The following is a 19,615-nucleotide window of genomic DNA, read 5'->3' as shown; positions in this document are numbered from 1 at the left end:
GTGGTAAAATAGTGGAGCATTTAATCGAAGCAGTGAGTCCCCTTCTGTACTACTCATTTACTACAGAGTTTCTGTTTTTAGCCCCCCCTGAAGCAGAGTGTCGGTAATGAGGATCACAACTAGCATCTTTGAACTCGTTAGCGCTCTCCCATCTGCTTTTTTCCACCTGGACACTTCCAGCAGAGGAGGGAGAAAATGAGGGATCAGGGCCCGGGGTGGAAAACTTTCAGACATCCAAAGACATGCTTGTGGTGTGTCCCTCATTAGAAGACCTATCTTTGACATCTGAAGCATAATGGCCAATTATTTTTTCACCTACAGTTTCCTGACTGAGATTCACACTTTTGTTTTTTACAATCCTTATGAACTGGTAGTGTTTTATTTAACATCATATGCACAAATCTACTTGCATTGTACCATACTTTCTTGATGATGGTGCAAACTCCTTAGATTTAAACCTTCAGAAAGGAGGAAAGAAATATGTGCACCTTGTCTGAGATGTTTCTGCACTAGAAACAACTCAAATAATTGAATTTCATGAATAGGTCCATCTCTCAAGTTTAAATATATATATATATATATATATATATATATATATATATATATATATAAAAGTTTAAGTTACAAAAATGTTTAAAGACTACCAAGGTGGCATTGCATGTGAAAACTTGCGAAGCAGCCATTGCTAGAAATAATCCAATAGTAGTTGACACTGGCTTTAAAAGAGCACAAGTTTGAACTTAACTTAAAGGTAATGTTTGACATTTTGGGATATTTTATTATTTGCTTTCTTGCCGAGTTAGTTAAGTTAGCTGCCAGTTAGCTTAGCTTACCATAATGACTGGAAACAGAGGGAACCAGCTAACCAAGGTCTGTTCAAGGGTAACAAACGACACCCACCTTCACCTCTAAAGTGCACCAGAAGTGTGTTTATTCATTTTTATGCTACTAATTAACCTGTTATTTCGGTTTTATTTGTACAAATACTGAAAAGTTAAAAAGAAAGAAGCTGGGCTTGCCGAACAACCAGTCTCTGTAGGTTGTTGTCCCAACAGATGTTAAGTTGATTCCAGGAAGTCACTACCCAGCCATGAAATAGTTCGGTACATATGCCCTGTAAAACCACAACTTGTCATTTTTACACTTCAGTTTTAAGATATTATGTGCTCATCAGTGAGCTTAAGAGGTGCTGTTTTCCCCTTCTTTTTCCAAGTTTCCAGTCTAAGCTAAGAAAACTGGCTGAAATTTCATATTTAATGAACAGACAAGTGAATGGTATTGATCATCTAACGCTCAGCTTGAAAGCAACTAAGTGTATTTCCCAAAATGTCCAACTATTGTGCAACTTTTAAATATGATCAATTATCACCCCCTGCAGCTTAATAATGTGCTTATACTACACTTTAGAAGTATGATTTCAAAATAAGACACTGCTTAGTCCAGTCAAAGCTGCAATGGTTTGATTGACAGTCACCACACAGAATAAAAAGAGAATGATTATGTGTTACAGGATCCTTAATCTTACTCTAAATTAACTGCAAATTATTACTAAACAGGTGTTTTATCCGTTTTAGCCATCACTACATAAGAAAGCTGAAATTGTTCCAGAAACCATCAGCGCTGCACATGACAGTACTTTTCAAGTCACATTCCCACAAGCGGTGGTAGTATTTTCAGAAACACGAGCACAGCCGACAAAGCTGTCCCCAAAGTGGCCACCTTGTCTGCATAATATATCATTACATAAAGAGATGAAAACAAACAACACAAGCAGTGCAAAATGCTGTACAAGTGTGACGAGGAAGGCCTAAAATGGGCATCATGAGACTGAATGTACAAACTTTATCCAGAAAGGAAAAAAATATTTATAATCTTTTTATACTTATACTCTCTCCTACATTTGGGCGTACACAATTATTGGCTATTGTATGTCAGAAAACTATGGTATACCTGTTTAAACATACCCATATTTTACTTTCAGATGCAGCTGTAAGAAAAACTCATAAAAGCTGCGAGAGGTAACTTCGCACAATGGCATTTCTAAATTGCAGTGAGTTGAACCAGGAACATTTTCATCAAAAAAAAGAAATTTGTAAAATGATGGTTACGTTTGTTTTCCAACCCACACAGCTTGTAATTATATCAACAAAAGAGAGAAGAAAAATGTCTGGTTGTTGACAAGTAATTATCAACAACACGATCTCACTGAAATGAGAGAATGGCATGCTCATGCTTATGTACTTAAAATTAATGAAATAATTAAATTACTAAAAAAACAAAATCATATCTATAATAATTAGCTTGATGGAAAAGGTGTAAACCGGCATCTGCTTTCACAAACGTTAATACATATATCTTAATATGCTACAGAGTTAATACTATCCAACATTTATCTGACAGATATGAATAAATAGATCGGTTCATCTGTTGTATCACTTGAAGAGGAGATGGATGACAATCCAACTTCGTAGCTGACGGAGGTTCACTCTCAGTGACCTCTTCTGGGCGAGTTCCTCCAGGGTTAACCGTCCAGATTTTCAGTGTGGTTTCAACAATAATTCACAGGTTAGATTTAGGTCCAGTATTGACTGGAATGGCCCTGAGCTCAGTTCGCATACACAAGTACTCTCCAATTACAGCCATCAACGCCATGCAGGCGACATTGACGAGCCACCAGGACAGGACGGCTGGAAGATGAGCATTATAGATCCAGCAGCCAATCATATGGAAGAAGTGCACAGTGACTGTGAAGTCCAGGCACTGTTTCCCTCGACGGATGAAGAACCACAGACCAAGGGCGCTGCAGGAACAGTGAGACAGAAAAGTTGCCATCAGCCATGCTTTCAGAGAAGATTCATGTTGATATGGAGCGCCTTGGTGGCCGAATGGTTACAGGGCAAACCACATGGATGCATTGTCACAACAGCTGCCGGATTCCAGTCAGTGACCTTTGCTGCTTGTCATAAATGTCATACCCCTCCTTTCCCCCTGTTTCCAGTCAACCTCTTCACTTGTCACTATCAAAAGAAAAGCCCCAAAACAAATACTCTAAAAATTATTTGTGTGGATACAAAGATGCCCCTGCGAAATTGTGAATGATCAAGTCTTGCCATGTAACAAAATCTATTATAAATGTTTTTATCCTTTGTAAACAAATGTATTTTCCCTTGTCCTTTAAAATGTTTGTATCATGAGATAAGTGTCAAAGCTCTCATCTCTTTGGATGTACAAATTACCTACCAGGTAAGAGAGTTCAAGATGAATGCCATCATCGACAGCCTGCCCTGTATTGTTGCAAAACCAAGGGCCTGCCAAAGTAGAGCAAACATTTAAATACAGATATTGCACAAATGTGCTACAAACATAAGTCGCACAGGCAGCAGAGATCTTATAACTTACTTCATAGCTGAAGATCTGGTCCAGTGACCGACTACTGTGCACAAGACTGTCCACGCCAGCCAACCACAGGCCCAAGAAGCTGTAGTAGATGCACTGCATCAACACAATCTGAGAAACAATGAGGACCGGGTCCCAGATATAGCTACGGAAGTGACTGGCCATTGCGGACTAACGTTACACATACAGGCCCAAAGGATGTTAACAGCTGGCCCCAACTGCTACCAGCTGGCCCATCCAGTGTGACCTGAGTGTGACATCCAAATCTGAAACACAAAAGTTAAATTTAATGAAATGCATTAACTTATTTCAAGTAACATACACGGTCAGTGCAACATAACAGAACAGAACAAAATAGCTGTTGGATCAAGCTGTTTCAGTAACAATACTGTCAATTGCATTACTGCTCTTTAGTTCCTTATTTCCTGTTGTCTGTGTGTAGAATGTAACCACAATTTAGTCATGGCGTTTTATCTTGTACATATAAAAAAAACCCATCAAACTTAAACTAAGAAATACAATTTTAAAAATATGGGAAGCAACTTTACTTTTACTTTAGCTAAAGTCTCAGTGAAATAACAGCCACAGCTGCCACAAAAAGCTTTTTAGTAACACCGCATCTGACAACATTAGATTGTAGGAAGAGGTAGTTTCAATGATCACATAATACCTGGAGTAAATCTCCCATTGGTTTACCTAACTTATCTCTGAATGTGTCACGTTTATTTAAAGAGCAGGCTAACCGAGCACACAGCTAACACACACACCCAACAGACACTGAACGATTAGCAATAGCTAACGTTACCCCGTTACAGTGTGTTAGCACTGTGACTAAATAAAACTCAAAGACAGGCGTGACATTCAACTAAAACTTAACACCCAAGTGAACATTTAACCGAGGGTGTTAACAACAGTATTTCTCGTCTAACGTTACAACAACACGGAAGATGACCAACAAGTTACAGCCTGTTAGCATGTTAGCTTTGTTGTTGGCAGCGGGGGAACAGTTTCGGCAAAATATCCAGACAGCTGATACCGACCTGAGCACTTTATCAGAAATGTTTCAGGTTGCCGTAATAACGATAATCACTTCGATTGCTTATTGTTTTCAAAACTATACCGTTAATAAAAGGATAAACTAGGCCTCCTACTCGACTGGCTAAACTTTGTTAACAACACGGAAATAACGGCGGTGAACCCGGAAAGAAAACTTCTTCTTCTTCTTCTTCTTCTTAGTTAATGGCGGATTGCAAACAACTTTTAAGTGCATACCGCCACCTACTGTACTGGAGTGTGTAACATCATATCACTCACCTCAATAAGGTGTTCTCATATTCTCCCAGTGTCTTTAAGAAATTTAAATAATGCCTTCCTGGTGATTCTCATTTTCTTCTCCTTCTGTTCCCAATACCCCCATCAGATTCCAGTCCCGCCCTGCTTCTTGAACCCTATCTTGAAATATCTGTCTTTCCAACTCAAACAATATGCAGTGCAAAATGACATGTTCAACATTTTCTTTAACCCCACAGTTTTCACACTTTTCACTATTCCTTTTCCCCAATAAAAACAAGGTGCCATTCAGTCCTGTGTGATCTACTCTTAGTTTTGTCATTATAATTTCCTCCCGCCTGGTCCTTTTGCTATAATTTTTATTACTGACAGACTTTTGTATTTTAAAGTAACTCCTTCCTTTCCTGTCTTCCTCCCACCATTTCTGCCATATTTCAGTACCTTTCTTCTAAATGGCTGTTTTTCCATCTCCTTTTCCTAGAGGTATTTGAACTGTTATTTCCTTTTGTAATGCCTCTTTTGCTAGTTTGTCTGCAATCTCATCAGCAAAACTGAACATCTATCCCTCCCCGATGTAATCTTAATAAGCTGTGAAACATTTCTATCAGTAGGTCTTCTCTGACAGATGTCATTGACTGAATGCTTTTAATAACTGCTAAGGAGTCTGTGCTTAATATCACCCTATCAGGTCTGACCTCTTCAACCCACTGTAATGCTATAATGACTGCCACTATTTCTGCTGTATATACGGATAGCCTACCTGATAATCATTTTGAGATATTTATTTTGAATTCTGGTATATGTATTCCAATTCCCACACATTCCTGTTTGTTTTTAGATCCATCTGTATAGATTTTTAGATAATTATGGAAACTGTTTCTCAGATAGCTGCTAGTCCGTATTCCCACTTCCTCTATTCCCCATCCTCTTTTCTTTTCCAGTATACTAAAATCTGTTTTTACGTCTGGATAGAGCCAAGGTTGAATGTTACTGACTGGACTGGGTGTGGTGAAATCTAATACTTCCAGTCCGTGTTCCCTGACTCTCTTTTCCCCCGTCCATCCAAACCCATGCCCCCGAAACTTGAAATATTCCCAACAATCCTTTGTTATCTCCTTTGCAGGGTTTTCTTTCCCACTTCCTTTCAATCTGGCCCAATATGCTAGCGCTAGTTTCTCTCTTCTTAACTCCAGTGGTGTCTCTCCAGCTTCTATGAGTATTGTGTTAATGGGAGTTGTCTTAATGGCTCCAATGCATATCCGTAAGGCTCTGTATTGTAATTTATTAATTTTTTCCAATGTTGTTTTTGCTGCTGCATCATATGCTATGCAACCATAATCTATTGATGACCTCATGCATGCTCTATATATGTCAATTAGTGACTGTTTATCTGCACCCCAGTCGCATCCCGCCACCGCTCTCAGTAAATTAATAACTTGTTTGCATTTAGTTTCCAATTGATTTATGTGTATTTTCCATGTGTACTTACTATCAAACCACAATCCCAAATACTTAAATTCATTTACTTTTTCCATTGGCTGCTGATATAGAAAAAGCTTTTCTACATGACACTTTCGCTTGTTTGTGAACACCATATAACAGGATTTGCTTGTTGATATTTTAAATCCCCACTTGAATGACCACTTCTCTACTTTCCCTATTGCTTTCCTAATGTTCTCTAACACATATGTCTCATTTCTTCCTCTCATCCATATGGCCCCATCATCTGCATATAACGCTGATTTGATGCGTCCATCTAAATCTGAAAATATATCATTAATCATAATGTTGAATAATATAAGGCTAATTGCGCTCCCCTGGGGAATGCCATTATTTACCTTAAACTCTGTAGAAATTTCTGATCCAACCTTTACTCTAATTTTCCTATCTGTTAAAAAGTCTAGTATCCAGTTATAAATACTTCCTTCAAACCCCATTCTATTTAGTTTAATAAGTAGTCCTTCCCTCCACATAGTATCATATGCCTTCTCAATGTCAAAATACACTATTATCATCAGCTCTTTCATTTTCAGTGCCTTTTCTACCTCATTACTTACTCTAACGAGAGCATCTGTTGTGGAGCGCCCTTTCCGAAATCCATTTTGTATATTACTCAGTAGTCCTCTCTGTTCCATTACATGTGATAACCTACGAACTATTATCCTCTCCATCCATTTGCATAAGTGTGATGTCAGAGCTATGGGTCTATAATTACCAGGATTGGTTGGGTCTTTACCAGGTTTGCTAAACGGTAGTATAACTGCACTTTTCCAACATCTCGGTATTATTCCATCCTTCCATATTTTATTGAACAGTCTTAACACTAGCTTAATTGACTCTACTGGCAGCTGATGGAATATGGCATAACATAACTGGTCTTGTCCTGGGGCTGTATATCCCGTGCCAAGCAGAGCTATATTGAGTTCTGTTATTGTAAAATCCACATCTAAAGTTGTACCATCGTCCCTCTTCAGCTTCACGTCCTTATTTTCTCTGAGTGCCAGGTCTTTCTGTTGCTTATGAATATCCATAAGGTGATCACCACTATGCACAGCCGCAAAAGCCCTACCCAACATCTCTGTCTTTTCTTTGTCTGACACCACTGTCTTTCCTCCATCTATCAAAGCTGGGATTTTAATTGCTTTCCTTTTCCCACTCATTCTTTTAAACATAGACCATATATCCCCTAACTCTACACCTCTACCTATGATGGAACAGAACTCTCTCCAATTTATTTTTTTTGGTTAACTTAATTGTCCTACGTGCCACTGCCCTTTTCCTTTGAAAATCCAAAACACTCTCTTGTGATAAATTCTTCTTTAATGTTTTAAAGGCTTTGTTTCGTTCTTTTACAGCTCTGCTACACTCCTCATTCCACCAGGGGATCACTTTCTTCCTGCCCTTTGTTGTTCTTTTTTGAATACTTAAATGTGCTGCATTTATAATGTGTTCTGTAATTTGCTTTGTGCATTCCTCTACATCACCTTCTAACGTCACAAGGTTTGCTGACTTCGTCACTTCCTATGGTAGAATCATTCATAACAAAAAAACTTCTTCTTCTTCTTCTTCTTCTCTGGGTTTTATGGCGGATCGCAACCAACTTGTTCAGGTGCATACCGCCACCTACTGTACCGGAAGTGTGTAATATCATGGTTTTAGTACTTCAGGTTACAGGTTCAGTGAACCAAAAGGTAAATAAATAAATAAATAGAAAACAAAACAAACAAAACGAAATTAAATCAAACAAACAAACAAAAAGGCTATATGTTATGATCTAATCATGAAAGAAACACACATATACAGGTTATTTTCAAAGTAAAATACCTTACATGTATCATTCAGAAAATCTGTGCTGGTTTTCCAGCTAAATGTGGTCTCTGTAAACAACCTAGGGAGAAAATGTTTCACAGTGTATTATATAGCTACATTTGTTCTGTGCGTGATGCAGTCGATACTTTTTTCATCTCGAATCAAGTAAATTCTTTAAAGTAAATCAAGTAAATTTCATTTAATGCGAGAGAAACATCCTGGATGTAAAATCGGTTTCAAATCTCTTTTATTTGTGATAAATAAACAAATCAATCAATCCAAAACGTTGATAAACTAAATTAAGTTATAAAATTAATTAATTAATTATAATTTTTACATGTATAAAGAAACTTATAAAGTTTCTTCAAATGTATTTAATTAGAAATGGTTGCTTTTTTTTGTAAGAGCAATACTCTAATAATAATTATAAAATAAAGTAGGCTTAAGCTTCTCAATCAAACAAATGTTTTTGCATAATTTTTCAGAATGCTATTCACTGCTACGTTACAGTGTATTATTTAGTGCTGAAACAATACTGATTAACCATTTTGAAAAGTGATTAATTGTTTGTCCAAGTAAGTAGCAGGATATTCTAGTCTTTTTTTAAATGTTTGATGTAACCTTTGTGTGGAGCAAGTCATGTGACTGAGGACATTAACCTGGGGCGAGTTCAGCGGCGACGAAACGTGGCAAAACGTTTCTTTGAACAGAACTGCATTGTCCTTCCTTTTTCACACCTCTGTGTTTACAAACTTATCGCAGCTGATTGGGTAACAGCTGTGACACGCCCACTGTTATGGCAGAAAATTGTGTCCTCTTCCTTTTCATATTAAATTTAATCTTTTATGTATGTTCTTTTACTATTATTATTATGTATTGTGTTTTATCCTCAACCTTTCCTCTCCTATACTTCTTATGTTAGTCTGTCCACATTTACTAGGGTTTAGGTCAGAGCTGTGAGATTGTTTTGGTGCTTTTCCTCTCTTGTTGTTCCTCTCCTGGAATGTTCATTCAAGGCCGAGAGAGGATCTCTGTTCGCCAAAACATAGAGACCTAGACTGTGTAAATGATGCATCTCTTTGCTCGGGGCCAGACGTTAGTAACCTCTGGCCCAGCTGATTTGTGTTGTAGTACTTCTCTGTTTATTCTCTTTTGTTAAATAAATTCTTCAAAGACAACGGTTCGTTGTAATTACTTGCTCAACCTCTCACCAGGAATATAATTTCCACGACACCCACCAAACAGAAGAAAACATCGGAAGCCAGTTGAGGAACGTTACACAATGTTGCAAGGAAACGTGTCGTCCAAACCGAAAACGTTGCAGACCGCGGTGCAAAATGTTTTGAGATTGAACTCGCCCCTCAATTCGTAAAATGCCTGTTTCCTCGACTCCTCTCTCCTCGCGTCTCCTCCTCGACTCCTCCAGCTCGCATCTCGGGTGGGAGGGACTCAATTTGCAATAACAACGTCATTCAGCGCAAACAAGGTCGACCCCTCCCCTTTACATGGCTGTGTTTATTACACCCCCCTTTCTGATGCCATTTGTAAAGTTGCTCTCCTCAGGAGGAACTTTCTCTGACATGTGGGAGGCCAACTAACGGTAAGATAGCTTTGTAAATGCGACCCGAATCTGCCTACTGTAGAGCAGCAGCCCAAAGATAGTTGTGTTGCGTTCCAGTCACTCGGAACTCGTATTTTTCCGACTTCCAACTAGAAAAGTAACAATTAACGCCACCTGAAGTCGGATTTTCTACTCGTGAACTCGGAGGGAAATAAATTTGGACTCCGACTTCACGAGTAGTAGCTCAATGACGTCATAAAACAACGTCAGCTCCCCTGGAAGCTCACATTGTAAACGGTTAACCATGAACTAAAAGGCAACATAATTTATATAAGCATGTATTTAATTAAAAGTATAAAAACTATCATAGTAAAACATGTTCTGCAGGTGAATTGGTGTAGAAATATGTTGCTAGGTTACACTAAAGAATCTCTGAGTCATATTCTCTGCACAAAAGTTATTCAGTAAAAGGGGGAAAAAAGCCTAAACATTTGGAAGTATAATGTACAACATTTTCTGTCTTTTGAGGATTACCACTTCAGTCACTTTCATCATCAAGTTTTCATCAAAACGGCCATACTTTTAATTAACAGCAAGGGCAGTGCTGAGGGTGCAACTGTGTGTAGTCTAAACTTCACAAACGGTTTGTCACGGTCAACCATGTTTTTCGTTCACTTGATGTTATGGTGGATAGATTGCTTGGCTGGAATGACCAAGAGTTCCATCTTAGAGAGGTTTAGTTGAAGGGGGCAAGCCTTCATCCATGCAGATATGTCAGAGAGACAGTCCGTGATCTGCGCCGAGACGGTGGGATCACCTGGCAGGAAGGAAAAGTAGAGTTGCGTATCGTCTGCGTAGCAGTGGTAAGAGAAGCAGTGCGAGCGAATGATCGGCCTCAGTGAGGTGGTGTAAATTGAGAAGAGAAGGGACCCTAGCACTGAGCCTTGGGGCACCCCTGTGGAGAGGCAGTGGGAGGAGGATAATTGTCCTTGCCACAAAACATTGTAGGAACGCCCCGAGAGGTAGGATTCGAACCACAGGAGTGCTTTACTCGAGATGCCCATTGCTGAGATACTAGTATTATTTAGATAACGTTTCCCTTGTCATCCTCTACATTATCTTGCATGTATTTGATGTTAGTGCTATCAGCCTATAACTTGTGGGTTTAGACAGATCTCGGTTTTCTTATTGTAATCACTGCTGCTTCTTTCCTTGCACTTGGTAATCTTCACTCCTCACACTCTATTATCCCTTTGTTGCAACTAGATGCTTTAGCATAAGATATCATATCAGAACTTCCCCTACAGATGTTGGTCTTGATTTATTTATTGCTCTCACCATCACTGCCAAAGACAATGGTTCATCAAATACATCTTTTGATTTCCTCCCTCCTGTCTAACATGTGGATGCTGACTCATTGCTCTTTGCCTTGTTCATCTCCCTTCTTCTGACAAATTTTCTGAACTACTGGATCTTCTCGAATTACTTTGCCAATGATCTCTGCCTTATCTGTATGGGAGACTGCCGTCACTGCTGATTGGGTAACACCTCTGAAACACCCACAAACAAGAGAAAACATACCTCCAAACTCATAAATCTGGTGTGAAAGAAAATAACACATTTTGAGTAAACATGTCATTCAACCTGGAAACTATAGTAAATGGTGCACACTGTTGCCAGATTGAACGTGGCCTTGGTGAGTGATTTGCAATAGAGGGCAATTATTGACCAAGTGATTCGGGTGAGTTAGCTGACGAAATTGCGATGTGGTAATTCCTTGTGCTTGACACATTTATTTTTTTATTATTATTATTATATTATAAATATTATTATTATTTTATTCATATGTTTTTTGCAATATGTATAAATATTTGTAGGTTCAAGTCCATGTTTAGTTAAAAGTAAAGTTAAAAGTATAGTCAGTGTAGGCTTATGGAATCAGGCTAATTAACTTCTACTGCTACTACTTCTTCTGCTCCTTTACTTAAGTACATTTGAACCTGCAGGTGCTTTTAGGACTTAGCCTGTCATAAAGCAGCCTTTGCACATGTTTTCTAATATAATACTAGGCTGGAAGGAAGGACAAAGATCAAAAGTAACAGAGGAGCAGCTCTTAGCTTGGCAAATTCTGGCAGCAGAGTGTGCAGTTCACATTCAGATCAGTAGTAGGGATTAATATTTAACTCTTTACCTCCTCTCACTGGAGCAGAACAATATGGAAGCCCATTTCTGCCAGTGTGATGGGGGAAAAATACTCAAAATAATGACTTTAGTGAGTTTCTCATTACTTTGAGATCTTAAGTCAATAGTTTGAGTTTTTCTTTATTTTGAGAAAGTTTCTCATTTTGTTTTTTGAGATGCTACGCCATTTTTCTTATAATTTTTCTTATTATAATTCATTTATAATTAAGCAAAGTAAAAACAAAGTACTGGATCTTTGTTTTTTTTTCTTAGTTTTGGCGGAAATTGGCTCCTATTGATAACCTTATTTCATTAAATAGACATGACACAGAAGTGTTTGATTTCTCTTTATAGGGTCGGAAAAAAGCGCCATAATGGTCAGAGCACATATCAGTTTGACAACAATACGGCAGCTCATAGACATGAAGATGCTACCATGCATCAGTCTACACAGGAACCTGGCGTGTTTGCATCCTGCTGTGGGTAAGAATAATTGTTTGTTCTGTATTGGAGAGTTTGTGTCTGAGTTCAGCAATGACATGTATTTTAAATCTGAGTATATGCTACAATAATATGTGTGTATATATGCTACTATTATACTGTATGTCTACATCTGATTTTACATGAAAGCATGTGAAAATCTGAGATAATAATAGGAATTTGATTTCCACTATAGTCACTGTTGTTACAAGTGTAAAATAACCTCAAAACATTTTCTAGAAATCATGCTGAACACAGGTAATTTTTGAATAAATTTTTAGACTGTAGTACTTCAAATATATAGTCACCCATGACTATTCAATTGATATGCTGCAAAGAAGCACCTGTATTGTTACAGCAGTTGTAATTATTTTTGCAGACTGCCATCTCGACCAAGGAGGTTATGTTTTCTGTAAGTCAGCAGCTCAAAAACCTGTTAAGAGATATCTGTTCAATTTGACAGAAAGTTAGAATATGGGCCAAGGAACAAGTTATTAGGTTTTAGTTGCTAAACCGGGGATTTTTAAAAAAGAAAATTGCACACATTTCAATATAGCATTTTTAAAAACATTATTTGTTTTCTCACATGAACTACTACACTTAAGTCAGTGGTTCTCTTGCACTGTTCAACATCCATGCCCCCCTGCAGTAGCACTATGTCCCCCAGGGGAGCCCACCCCCGTTTGAAAACCACTGACCTAAGTCAATTAAAAACAAACTGTCTTGTTCGCTATAATTGTGTAAAATCTGATGTAGAAATATGCAGTATTATGATGGAGGGGGACTGTAGGGCAGGAGGTAGCCAGGGTGTCTGTTAATCATAGGGTTGGTGATTTTATTCCTAGCTCCTGCTTTCCATGTGTCAAAGTGTCCTTGAGCTGGACAATGAACCCAAATTGATCCTGATACATTAGGTGTGGATGTAAGTTGATGTAGACGAGCGACAAATATAATGTTAAAATTCTCCACTTTTTTTTTTTTTTAGAATTTATGTGAAATACTGCAAGATCTGTTTCAGTTTCTTTGTAACACGTACTTGAGGATGCAACTATAACTAACTTTTTTTTCTACCTGTAGGTGGAGTTCGGTGGAAGAGCAGTTATAGACAAGCCCCCCTACTGACGGCTGCTCCTGTTCGTGCCCTCATAGATGAACAAATCAGCATCAAAGCACGTTTCCTGCCTCCATGCTGTCCTGTCACAGTGTGTGCACAAATGCACAGTGAGGATGGTGACCTGTGGGAGGCTTTCGCCCATTATAATACAAATGCAGATGGAACTGTCAACTGTGAGTCACACTGAGTTTTGTAGTGTAGTATAGTACATTCCTTGTTGGAGTATATGTAATGCTTTTGTAATTAAATGTATTAACCACAAATTTGATATATTAACTTGTTACAGTTGCTGGAAGAAAACACAATAATCAGATTATAGATGTAATAAATTGCTCCAATAGGTGTTGGAAAATGCTGGAAAATCAATTTTATTGTTTGTAGTTTATTGCATGTAGTTTAGTTTAATGCTTTTTACTTTGCAAAAGCACAGCCAGTGTCCAAGCAGGTACAGGAACTTATAAGGAGATTTGAACCACTAAAAGAGCTGAATAAAGTGGTTTTAGTGTAAAGTTGCAATTAAGTTATAGTTGTAAAATTGTTAAATGTTACAAGTTAACATTTAATCTGTTTATTGTGGATGAAACCTTTAGAGATCAGATTACTTTAACCATTTAGACTTTCATGCAGGCAGTTGGTAACCTCTCTGTCTCTCTGTCCCCTTAATAGTGACCAGCGATCAGTCAGTCGGGGGCTCATATTTGGGCCGTGAGCCAATGGGACTGTTCTGGGGACTGCAGCCGGCTCCTGGTTCAAGAGAAGGTTTGAGGCAAGTGATGAAAACAAGCTCTCAGTGCTCAAGTTTGTGGCATCAAAACCAAATGATGGTTTAGGCCTTGGTTTACCCTGAGCCATACTGCTTCGAACTATTGTCAGATATTTTGCCTGTTGTAGCCTGGGAATAAATTATCTCACTCAATTTGTTCAGACTTTGGCCTGGGGACCGGGGAGGGAACGTTCTATGTATTTTTATGTTGCTGCTACCTCCCTAGACCCCCTAATCATGTTGTGTTTACGTCTGTGTCACACAGGTTTGTTCTTGACCATTACAGGAGAAGATGCTTCAAATTCTTGTTACTGATGCAGTAAATCAAAGGTTGACAGAGTTTCCTGACTGAAATGTAGTCTTTTTTTTTTTTTTTTCTTCTCTTTTACAGGCTGAGGAAAAAAAACGTAGAGACACCATACACCGTGCTGTTGTCCTTACTGGAGGGCCACGTTTCACCCAGTGAAAGACAGAGCACTGAGCTGGCTGCCATCTTTACTGAGCGCTGCTACATGGCACCAGGCGTACGGAGAATAGAGATTCGGCAGGATGGAGTTGTAGGGACGTTGTTTTTACCACCCGGTGAGCACAAGATTTGAAGCAATCACTCAGATTTTAAGACAGATGTGGAAAGACTGTTGTCTGAACGTCACTTACTGTACTGATTTCCTGCAGGCCCAGGCCCATTTCCAGCCATGATGGACCTGTGGGGAATGGGAGGGGGACTGCCAGAGTACCGCTCCTCCCTGTTTGCATCCAGGGGCTATGCTAGCCTGGCCCTTGCTTACATAGGGCACAAAGAATTGCCTGGCCCACAAAACACCCTCAATGTTGGTGATTCATATTTCCAAGTAAGATAAGATGCAGGCTTTACTTTACCCTGTGCTGACATCATGTGTTTTTCACTGAAGCTCACATGTACTTTAATTATTTCGTCATGGGGGGGGGGGGCAGGCAGCATTCCACCTTCTTCAAGGTCATCAGCAGGTCTGTGCTGACAGAGTTGGGATCATCGGCCTCTCCTTTGGAGGCTACCTGACTCTTCGACTTGCCACTCAGACTGGTGTTAAAGTATGTTTATCAGCCATTTCTAAATATGCAGTTTGATCAATACATGGCTCGTTGTACCTGCTTGTTTAGAATCAATATGTATAAAAATAAATGTACTACATGCCTAGAAAAAAAAGTTTATGATTTTTATTCAATTTGTCAAGGCAGTAGGAAGAAGTTCATATTGACTTTCAACAATTTATGTTCTCCTCTGCAGCCATCGTGTTTGATTTGTATCAATGGCCCAGTAGGAAGTGTCGTCAAACTCCCAGATGTAGATGGCAGCTCTGGACTGTTTGACAGGTAGAGAGTAATTAAAGATGCAGTTTGTAGGATATTAATATTAAGACATCACTTTGGAATTATTGCATCAATTCATCTGATCTGGTCTGAAGGACTGTTCATATATTAACAGTTAGTCGTCTTATCAATTGAGATAAAATAGCTTTTCTGGTATTTAACCGTTACCTTTCTGTGTTAATTTGTCCTTTTAGTGAGAAGAAATATTGGAGGTATGATGATCAAGGCCATGCCAGTTTCAGAGAGGTCTCTTTGCCTGCTAACATTGCCCCTGAGAACAAAGTGAAGGTGATGTGAAGGACTAAACAGCATCTCTGCACCCCCTGAACCCACCGCAACACACATACTGTACACACACATGCATGCTTAAAGAATATCACATAAATATGCAGATCCATATTTTGTATCAATTAGAGAAACTTTGCTCCAGAATGACTTGATATTGTTTTTTTGCAGTTGGAGCACCTCCCCTGTCCATTAATGTACATACTGGGTGAAGATGACCTCAGCACTTCAAGCATAGAGAACGCAAACCTGGTAGATGTCTTATTTTATTGTTTTTATTTTCCAGCATTACAAATTATTGATGTTGGAAAGCATGTATTAAGTAGTTTGGGACCGTTTTTGTTTAAAGAGTTTTGGTATATAGTTGGTATTTATTAAGTCAAACATTTGAGCAGTTTTGATCTTCACTTTAACTGTAAATTAAACAGATTTTTCAAGCATCCCTAGTTGTTTGCTAAAAAGCAATTGGGTTCATCAGATCGAGGAAACACTGAGGGCTGCAGGTAAATCCCAGCTGTTCACGTGTTTGTCGTACCCCGGTGCTGGTCACCTGATTGAACCTCCCTACGCACCAAATTCAAGAGCATCCATGTGGAGCGTCAAACCAGAAAAATGTGAGCCCTATCCCAGAACTGAATTACACTACACTAGTGTAATTGTCATTACACTATTAATGCGAGGCTGTTGTAATATTGAATATGTACTATTATAGAATGTTTTCCTCCTGCAGTGATCACTCTGTGGGGAGGCCACCTCGCACCCCACGCTGCTGCCCAGGAAGATGCCTGGAAGAAGATCCTGGATTTTATGGAAAGTCATCTAAGACTGTGAATCTGTGGTGAAGCTTGAGATAGAAAAAAAATATTTCAGTCATAAATGTAATACACACATTTTATTTTATGCAGCAAACTTTTATTACACTAAACAATGTGAATAAGATAGTTGGTCAAAATCTTCTCAGGCATCTTGCTCATGTAAACTAATAACTCAAACTCAAAATCAGACACTCTGTTTCTGTGATCCTCATATTTTTAATGAGTAAAGAGTATACATGCTAATTATTCATTATGGCTTGGGATGAAGAGTTCATGGCATGCTGAGGTGACCATGGCGATGAGGGCGATGAACTCTTTGAAGTCAATCTCCAGGTCTCCGTTCTGGTCGAGGTCCGCAAAGAGCTCATCCAGAGTTTCGTTCTCTTGGATTTTCTGTTCAGAAGGAACATTTAATGAAAGTGAAACATTTCCAGGAAATGGGCAATACATTTTTACTGAGAGTCTATAGAAATACCAGTGACACCATGCAGTTGAAATGCCAATTACATACCAGAAAGCATCATCTGTGGATGAGACTAGTTTGGCCTGAAGGTGGTGATAGAGGCATGTTGTTTGATAAACCTCTCTACATTTGCCATATTTTAGACTAAACTGGCCAGCAACATTCAAATATGTTTAAATGCAATTTTCACTTTAAGCTCAGTAAAAGCAGCGACCATATTGGGGATATTTTGGCTTCATTTTTGTAGTGGGAGGAAGGGGAGATGAATCTTTCATCTTTAAATACAGACCATGGTTATTACAGGCATTATACTGCTATTAAAGTGCTGACACAATCAGCCAGTTTTCACACTTTTAGTCCTTACCATTATGAAATGACTCATCTCATTGTTGATGAGTGCTTTAAGCTCTGCTTTCCTCAGTTTGCACTTGTGACCCGAGTATTTGTGGAAAACTCTGATAATAGTGACCATGCCGTTCTCCAAATCGGACATACTCTCCTTTGAGGCCTGCAACAAACAATTTAAATCAATTCCCATACTCAATGATGTGTTGAGGATGGGAATCCTCACATGAGGATGTTGTGATTTTTCTGGATGTTTCAATGCGTGAACTACTTTGCAACATGATGCATGCACTCAACTTATCATATTATGTTATCATATTATGTTATCATCTAGGAATAGTTTTCAAATGTATAAAAATAAAGAGTTTTATTCAAACATTTAGTCTCTCTTACCTCCATCTGAAGAAACTCCTCTGTCTTGTAAGGAGCCCAAGTGCAAATGATGGCTTATAACAGTTTGTGTTGACTGCCCCGCCCAGTTTACTGTGGACACTAAACTGTATTGATCACATGAAGGCTTCTCATCTGCCATGCACCAGAAAATGGACGACTAATGGATATCAGTGGTCATAGCTTTGACCTAAAACCAATTAGCAAAATTTGTCATTTCACTGTGCTCAAATTTCTCCGTGTGTGTTTCAGGCATAGACACTGAGAAAAAAATAAGTGCTTTTGTGAATAGATGCAGTTCAGATTAAAAGCATAAAACTCTCTTAAACTCCGCTCTCAAATGTCCCAGAACTTGTGTGACTTTGAAGTTACACATGCGTACACACATTTACATAACATAACATTACATATACAAAATCTTGCCCTACTTTTGGCTGTAAAACGGCTACAAAACGAGAACAGACATTATGTAGGTTTTGTGGAGAACACACTGTATAGCTTTTATGGTGTTCTGATAGCACTCAGCTGTGTGTTTGAGGTTTTATAGGGAGAGATACTGAGGATGGCTTTTACTGAGCTGTGGCTTTACTTCTGAAGAGTTATTAAAACAGTGTGCTCTTTCAGAGGCAGACAGAGATGATCTTCTCTCTTATCTGTAGATATGATTGCTGGGGCTTAATTTGGTAAATATAATCATTACATTTGAACATGGGTTGGAAATGTATGAAACAAAATTTCCAGATAAGTGACCGCCCTTTTAGTTTTTGGTCAGTTTGGCAGTCTGAGCCACAGCAAGTTCGTACACGTATGGAGGTTTATTCACATCTGAGATACACACAGACAATAAAAAGAGGTCTGTGTGATTTTCAAACGATCCAAGTTGTTGGTTTTAAGCACTGATGCAGTCCTAAGTAAAATAAAATTACTTGGTTTTATTTGTAGTATTTCCTGTTGAAACAAGGTGTTCTTTTAGAAAATAATGTGAGGAGAAGTCATCCAAAGGGGTTAAATAAACAGATGTCACACATTGAGACAGTGTTAGTAGTTGTATTAAATGTTAGAGGTGGAGGACTTCTTCATCGCGTGGATGGTATAATTATAATTTTCACTTTTGCTGATGATATTTCTGCACTTACTCATCAGACAGCAGAATTACTTTTGTCAGAGTTGTATGATTATTATTATTATTATTATTCAGTTGTTTTGTACGTAAAATCTTACCTGCAGTGTAACAAGTAACTCTACCTGTCAAATAGGTATTTATTATAATAAAAAATACTATGTTTTAGGTGTCTGCCTGGCATTCTGGTCTTAGCATGGATATAGTTCTGCCTCTGAAGCACAATATAAATGTAAAGTTGTAAATCAAAAAGTGTCTCAATTCTATGGTAGCAACAAGATGATTTAATGGGTGTGTACACAAAATTATGTTTACTTATTCAGATTTTTTTCTTGTGAAATATTGGATACTTTTTAAAGCCTCTATCTGAGAAGGAAAAATCTAATTTGAGTTGGTTGGAGGTTGGGGACGAGGAAGTGGGTCATGTTCAAAGCCTCTGGTGGAGGTGGCTACTAGGAGTTGTGTACAGAATGTCATCTGTGCCTGTTGTGGTGGCATCTTAAGAAGCCATCCAGGAGCCCTTCAAGCTGAAGAAGGAGGCCTTTCGGGCTTTGTTGGCCCAGGGGTCTCCTGAAGCAGCAGGCAGGTACCCGGATACTAGAAGGGCTGTGGGAAACCCGGTTGTGGGAGGAGTTCACAGAGGCTATGGAGAAGGACTTTCAGTTTGCCTCAAGGATGTTCTGGCAAAGTGCTGACTCACAAAGGGAAAGCAGGGGGAGAACTGCTTATCCTGACTGTGGATATTGTCAAACG

General features: G+C 38.7%; 2 protein-coding genes across 4 annotated transcripts; one reads left to right on the top strand and one right to left on the bottom strand.

Annotated features, from left to right (window-relative positions):
* Positions 1–4: 4 nt before the first annotated feature.
* sys1 (SYS1 golgi trafficking protein) lies at positions 5–4,611 on the bottom strand. Of its 2 annotated transcripts, none has more exons than XM_038696528.1 (4): positions 4,437–4,609; positions 3,400–3,662; positions 3,241–3,308; positions 5–2,800 (listed from the first exon to the last, which is right to left on the bottom strand). In XM_038696528.1, the coding sequence occupies exons 2-4, from the start codon at positions 3,559–3,561 to the stop codon at positions 2,560–2,562; spliced, it is 471 nt and encodes a 156-aa protein (XP_038552456.1). In that variant the 5' UTR covers positions 3,562–3,662; positions 4,437–4,609; the 3' UTR covers positions 5–2,559. The 2 variants fall into 2 exon arrangements, with proteins under 2 accessions (XP_038552456.1, XP_038552457.1); XM_038696529.1 differs by lacking the exon at positions 5–2,800 and adding an exon at positions 2,848–3,017 and having other exon boundaries at positions 4,437–4,611.
* A 4,866-nt stretch (positions 4,612–9,477) lies between these two features.
* LOC119886039 (acyl-coenzyme A thioesterase 1-like) lies at positions 9,478–17,730 on the top strand. 2 transcript variants are annotated; one of them, XM_038696512.1, is made up of 12 exons: positions 9,478–9,595; positions 12,092–12,220; positions 13,295–13,504; positions 13,998–14,097; positions 14,486–14,676; positions 14,770–14,945; positions 15,049–15,165; positions 15,362–15,447; positions 15,639–15,732; positions 15,901–15,981; positions 16,208–16,343; positions 16,460–17,730. In XM_038696512.1, the coding sequence occupies exons 2-12, from the start codon at positions 12,112–12,114 to the stop codon at positions 16,558–16,560; spliced, it is 1,401 nt and encodes a 466-aa protein (XP_038552440.1). In that variant the 5' UTR covers positions 9,478–9,595; positions 12,092–12,111; the 3' UTR covers positions 16,561–17,730. The 2 variants fall into 2 exon arrangements, with proteins under 2 accessions (XP_038552440.1, XP_038552441.1); XM_038696513.1 differs by lacking the exon at positions 16,460–17,730 and having other exon boundaries at positions 16,158–16,299.
* Positions 17,731–19,615: the final 1,885 nt, after the last annotated feature.

Source organism: Micropterus salmoides, unplaced genomic scaffold (assembly GCF_014851395.1).
Source record: "Micropterus salmoides isolate LMB-PRFRI ecotype aquatic unplaced genomic scaffold, ASM1485139v1 Ms_hic_scaffold_4, whole genome shotgun sequence".
Classification (NCBI taxonomy): domain Eukaryota; kingdom Metazoa; phylum Chordata; class Actinopteri; order Centrarchiformes; family Centrarchidae; genus Micropterus; species Micropterus salmoides.
The sequence above is the reverse complement of the archived record's forward strand: the minus strand, read 5'-3'. Positions and strand labels throughout refer to the sequence as shown.